At 42.4% G+C, this 5,711-nt stretch overlaps 1 protein-coding gene across 1 annotated transcript; it reads right to left on the bottom strand.

Annotated features, from left to right (window-relative positions):
- Positions 1 to 1,001: 1,001 nt before the first annotated feature.
- LOC142312899 (uncharacterized) lies at positions 1,002 to 5,382 on the bottom strand. Its single transcript, XM_075351886.1, has 7 exons — positions 5,248 to 5,382; positions 4,719 to 4,868; positions 4,410 to 4,589; positions 4,204 to 4,327; positions 4,023 to 4,120; positions 3,734 to 3,824; positions 1,002 to 3,037 (listed from the first exon to the last, which is right to left on the bottom strand). The coding sequence occupies exons 1-7, from the start codon at positions 5,380 to 5,382 to the stop codon at positions 1,995 to 1,997; spliced, it is 1,821 nt and encodes a 606-aa protein (XP_075208001.1). The 3' UTR covers positions 1,002 to 1,994.
- Positions 5,383 to 5,711: the final 329 nt, after the last annotated feature.

Raw genomic sequence — 5,711 nt, 5'->3', positions numbered from 1 at the left:
ATGCGCAGATGGAGCTCTTGGCTCAAGATCTCATTCGTGCACGCGCCGTCTCGAGCCAACAAGTGGACTTAAGTAAAATGGTGCCCGGAGATGGTGCGTGCACAGATGAGATCTCGGCTTGTCATTGAGCCGATAGCTCAATCTGCACACGCGCCGACTCTGGGCGCCATTATTTGAAGCCGTACCACCGAACTAAGGATGCTCCCTGCCTCACCACTTGGCAGCACAGTGCCAGCACAGCAGCCGTCAGTACCTCAGGATGGCCCCTGTCTCCTCTCACAGACTGCAGCACAGCAGTCCCCAGTACAGTGGCCTGCAGCCAACAGCAGTTTCTGGATCTTGCCTGCCTCAAGCCGCCCGCAGCTACCTTTTTTTTTTACTATAAAGTGGGCTTTACACGCTACGAGATCGCTACAGCGATCTCGTTGGGGTCACGGATTTTGTGACGCACATCCGGCCGCTGTAGCGATCTCGTTGTGTGTGACTCCTAGGAGTGATTTTGGATCGTTGCAAAAATGTCCAAAATCGCTCCTCGTTGAAATGGGGGTCCTCTCCCAATTATCGCTGCTGTCGCTGGGGCGAAGTTGTTCCTCGTCCCTGCGGCAGCACACATCGCTACGTGTGACGCCGCAGGAACGAGGAACCTCTCCTTACCTGCCACACGCCAGCAATGAGGAAGGAAGGAGGTGGGCGGGATGTTCATCCCGCTCATCTCCGCCCCTCCGCTTTGATTGGGCAGCCGCTTCGTGACGTCGCTGTGACGCCGAGCGAACCACCCCCTTAGAAAGGAGGCAGTTCGCCGGTCACAGCGACGTCACCAGCAGGTAAGGACGTGTGACGCTGCCGTAGCGATAATGTTCGCTACGGCAGCAATCGCCACATATCGCCATAACGATAGGGGCGGGTGCTATCAAGCTCGCCATCGCTAGCATCGGCTAGCGATGTCGCAGTGTGTAAAGCCACCCTAAATTTGGGGTGCGTCTTATAATCTAATGCACCTTATAAAAAAATATAATACGGACATAAATACCAAAATATTGTATACGGACAGATCCCGGAACACTTAGATTGCACACAGTTGGACTTCCTTTCACTAAGCATGTAACGTATGAGGGTAATTGGTTGCACCAGAGGTTTTTTTTAAGGGTTTCATAGCAAAAGGAGTGACTACATATGCACATGGCAATTTTTATTTATTTTTGTTACTTCACTTCCCCAACTTAAGCTATGTAGTGCTGATGCATCACACACGAATCAGATTTCAAAAAAAATGTAAACACAGTTTGGAATGTAAACAAAAAATAAAAAAAAACAGTTCAAAAGCCAATTGGGGTGAATACTTTTGCAATGCACTGCAGATATAAAAATGCATTAGTAAATAGAGATGTATATCTGTATACCAGTACATTGAGCCTGTATTGAAGGAGCATCCATTGCACATTCACGTATAGAAATTTCTCCTATTTATTACAGTTCAGCCTTTCGTTTACAAGTTTTGTTGTTGCCTACAATGTTCCAGGTTGGGAGTTTAATTCCTGGGAAGTCCAGAGTTCGAGAAAAGACAAGAATTATTTATATAAGTTTGTAAACAGAGTAAAGAGATGACAGGGAGATGACAGGTCCTCCCAACAGGTCAGGGCAGGAAAAGGTGGAACAATAGATTAGCAATGAACACTGGCAGTGAAGATGTGATGAGGGAAGCCTTCACAATAAGAGACTTTGCAGACAGTTTGAAAGAAACGTTGGTACATAGCCCTGACCTTGCGGGACACCTCCACCAAATGGGGACAGTCATGCTGGATCCAGGATGGTTGGGAGGTTTATTTATTGCAGAAAAATGTCTCATTCTTCTTCGGAACTTATCATTCACTCTCAGTTCATCTGTCTTTAATGAAGTCAGATTTTCCCAGCTCACATAGGGAGAAGATGACAGTTGCTGCTCAAAAAAATCTATGTTGAGAAACTCTGGTAATTATCTATGCTTGAAATAAGAGTTATACTTTATTGTTTTGATTACCACATTCTGAAAATACTTTTTCCTTTGAATGAGTTCTCTGATGTCTAACAAGGCGTAATTTCTCTGTAAAACACTTCCCACATTCTGAACAAAAAAATGGCTTCTCCCCTGTGTGAATTCTCTGATGTCTAACAAGACCTAATTTATCTGTAAAACATTTTCCACATTCTGAACAAAAAAATGGTTTTTCCCCTGTGTGAATTCTCTGATGTGTAAGAAGAACAGACTTACTACAAAAATGTTTCCCACATTCTGAACATGAATATGGTTTCTCCCCTGTGTGAATTCTCTGATGTGTAACAAGATGCGATTTCTCAGTAAAACATGACCCACATTCTGAACATAAAAATGGCTTCTCCCCTGTGTGAATTCTCTGATGTCTAACAAGATGTGATTTCTCAGTAAAACATGACCCACATTCTGAACATGAAAATGGCCTCTCCCCTTTGTGACTCCTCTGATGCCTATCCAGATCTGATTTTTGGATAAAACATTTCCCACATTCTGAACAAGAAAAGGACTTCTCCCCTGTGTGACTTTTCTGATGTCTAACAAGCTGTGATTTATCGTTAAAACATTTCCCACAATCTGCACAGGAAAATGGCTTCAGCTTTACATGAATTCTTTGATGGGTTAGAAGATTTGATTTATCTCTATATCGTTTCCCACATTCCAAATCTAAAATTTGCTTCTCTACTGTTCGACCAAACTGAGAATTAACAAGATTTGATTCAGTATTATAATGTTTCTCACAATCTAGAAATGAATATGGCTTCTCCACTGTGAGAGTTCTTTGATGATTATTGTTACTTCTTGGACTTTTACTTTGCTTAGCAGTCTTTGATGAATCTGAAATTCGAACATGTTTAAAAGAATCAGAAGATAAATCTTTCCTGTGAAGAATTGATGATATATCAGGGATAACGGCTTTCACTTCATATGTATCGTGTGTCATGTCATAATCATCGCCTTTAAAATGTGAAGATGTGACATGTCCCCCTGACCTCCTGATACAGTCATCTGTTAAAAAATAAAACTGTATTATTTTTGACTAATGAAACTTTAAAAATATCCACACATTTTCTAACATTTATAGAACATTTACATAATAATTGCCAAGTATTTTTAGCTTTTAGGCGTTGTTTATCTCACAGCCTGACTGTAACGTATGGTTGACGAAAAATAATTTGTCCACCATCATGTAAATTGTATTAGAAATATTAAAGGGGTGGTTTCCGGCCAGTCTCTCAGGAAGACTGGGGTTGGCCGCGGTGATGTAAGGTCAACTGGAAGTTGATGTGACATCACTGGACATCAGAGGTCACGGAGCTCATGGGTCTCAAGAAGGCGAATGAGTGGACCGCAATAGCGCCGCTCACAGGCACTATTGGCAACACAAGGTATTTGAGAGAAAACTTGTTTCTCAACATAATATTAATTTGCATTGGAAAAATAACTAGTGAACCACCCCTTTAAGTTCAGAATTGCTATGGCAATGATCAAGGGTGCAGACTGCATCTGAAATCAAATCGGTGTCCATAGATGTAACTAAAAATAAGAGCTTTGGTACTATGGGACTTTGAAGAAGGAAATATACACTAAATAAATTGAAAAAAAAAAAAAAAAACCCACAAAGCTTAAAATAAATGTAAAATGGTGACATCCAGAGACTGAGAAGAATCCGTGACTTTTCTGCATTTAGTGGTTCATACTCACCTGGGTAGTCGTATGTAGGAATCTCCTCTTTACACCACTCATCACCAATCACAAATGTTTCTATAGTATTAGTATGGGTCAGATCTTCACCCTGAAACAAATATTGTAAAAGTCACAGACAGATGGGAGAAGTCACATCTATAATCAGCTCTAATCCTGCCATCTCCACCGCTCTCATTACACAAGGATAAAACATATAATTCTGGTGGATAAAACAAGACTGAACACAAGACCTTCACACCCGTCTACACATCATAGGGAGATTTCATGACACCTTTTCTCCATCTACCTGATGATCTTTAGGAGCACTGGGATCTTCTTGTTTACAGTCATGTAGAAGAAGAGGACGGGGAGATCTCTCTGGTGTTGTCCTCTGAGTGGATGAAACTGGAGGAAACACATACAGGAACAGAATTAATTCTTTCCATACAGATAATTATAGGCCGTGTGTATTTAGTCCTGTCTATTACCTGGTGATGTGAGGAGCTGGGGATCCTCCATCATGACGTCCTTGTACAAATCTTTGTGTCCTTCTAAATACTCCCACTCCTCCATGGAGAAATAGATGGAGACATCCTGACACCTTATAGGAACCTGACACATACAATGATACAGTCATACCCCAATCCCTTCATATCGTTATTGTATAATGTTCCAGCATTCCCAGCAGTGTCACCTCTCCAGTCAGCAGCTCAATCATCTTGTAGGTGAGTTCAAGGATCTTCTGATCACTGATGTCCTCATGTATCAGGGGGTGAGGTGGAGGCCCCGTTATTGGGCTCACGGGTCTTCCCCATCCCTCAGACACAGGGTCCTGACAGCGCTCATTAGAGGTCTTCTTCACTACTGTGTAATCCTGGTTATGGAGAGACACAATAATAAATCTCACTACAGACATTTCCGAAGTCCTCACCTCTCGAGTTCTGTCCATCTGTTATTCCCATAGATAAGAATGATGTAATGTGACGTCGTCAGAATCTCTCACCTCTCCAGTAAGCCGGAAGAGGATCTGTAGGGTGATGTGTAATATCCTCTCCGCCATCTTGTCCCTGTCTCTATCCATCCTTGATAGGTCACTCAGGAGAATTCTCTTATATAGAAGATCTCCACTGAGAGGATCAGATATTGTGGGGACCTGAATGGGAAGAAGATAAGCCGATGTAACATCATAAAGAATCTTGTAAAAATAATACAAATACTGGAAATAATGAGGTGAAACATGAGGAGATATAACATTTTTAGATGTCGTGATCGCTCCCTAGGCCATTATAGGTCACTGATCATACTTACTTGCATTACCACTACACAGACTGACAAGGTCCACTGTAGCAGCTCTGGACCCTGTTTCACAAAACAGACCCTATTTCTCAAAAAAAATTCAGGTTCATCACAATACAATTTTTTTGCAATTTAAATTGATTGAATTCAGCCACATATTCACCATTTTGCTGGATTCTTTTTACGGCTGAGAACGGTTTAAAAGATTATAAAAATGTCATGCAAATGCTGCTGACCTTCTCCCATGTAGACAATAGTGCTGAGACCAGTTGATTCTCCCCAGGTACCCCAGCTGGGTGCTGCTCCAGAAAAACAGAACTGAGAATGATGACCATAAACACGAAAGTATGGAGATACACCCGAGGATTCATGTTGTCAATTATTCATAGCAAACTCGGCAAGAGGAAGGAACGAGGACCACACCTCCTGATTGTCTCATACAAAACAGCGCAAATATTGCTCCAAATTGTGATTCATACTCTCCGTTTGCCCATTAGACTGCAGATTGGATGCTGACGAATGAGATAGTTTAATCCCTACCTAAGGGCAGAAAGCCCTAGCTATCCCTTATCTCAGAGTTACCTCTGAAGCTAAGGATGTCTGAGCCACCAACCTGAGCCTGCTCCTGACCAGCCCTGATCTTATACCCTATCCCCCTGGGGAGGGCTGGGACAGAAGTGTGATAACACCAACAGTGATA

Source organism: Anomaloglossus baeobatrachus, chromosome 5 (assembly GCF_048569485.1).
Source record: "Anomaloglossus baeobatrachus isolate aAnoBae1 chromosome 5, aAnoBae1.hap1, whole genome shotgun sequence".
Lineage (NCBI taxonomy): Eukaryota > Metazoa > Chordata > Amphibia > Anura > Aromobatidae > Anomaloglossus > Anomaloglossus baeobatrachus.
This window is presented reverse-complemented; position numbering and strand designations above follow the sequence as displayed.

Coding starts and splice junctions, on each gene's coding strand:
- LOC142312899 (XM_075351886.1), bottom strand. CDS start 5,382: ATGAATCCTCGGGTGTATCTCCATACTTTCGTGTTTATGGTCATCATT. Junction 4,869..5,247: donor TATTGTCTACATGGGAGAAG/GTCAGCAGCATT, acceptor CTTCCCATTCAG/GTCCCCACAATATCTGATCC. Junction 4,590..4,718: donor TCTTCCGGCTTACTGGAGAG/GTGAGAGATTCT, acceptor CTCCATAACCAG/GATTACACAGTAGTGAAGAA.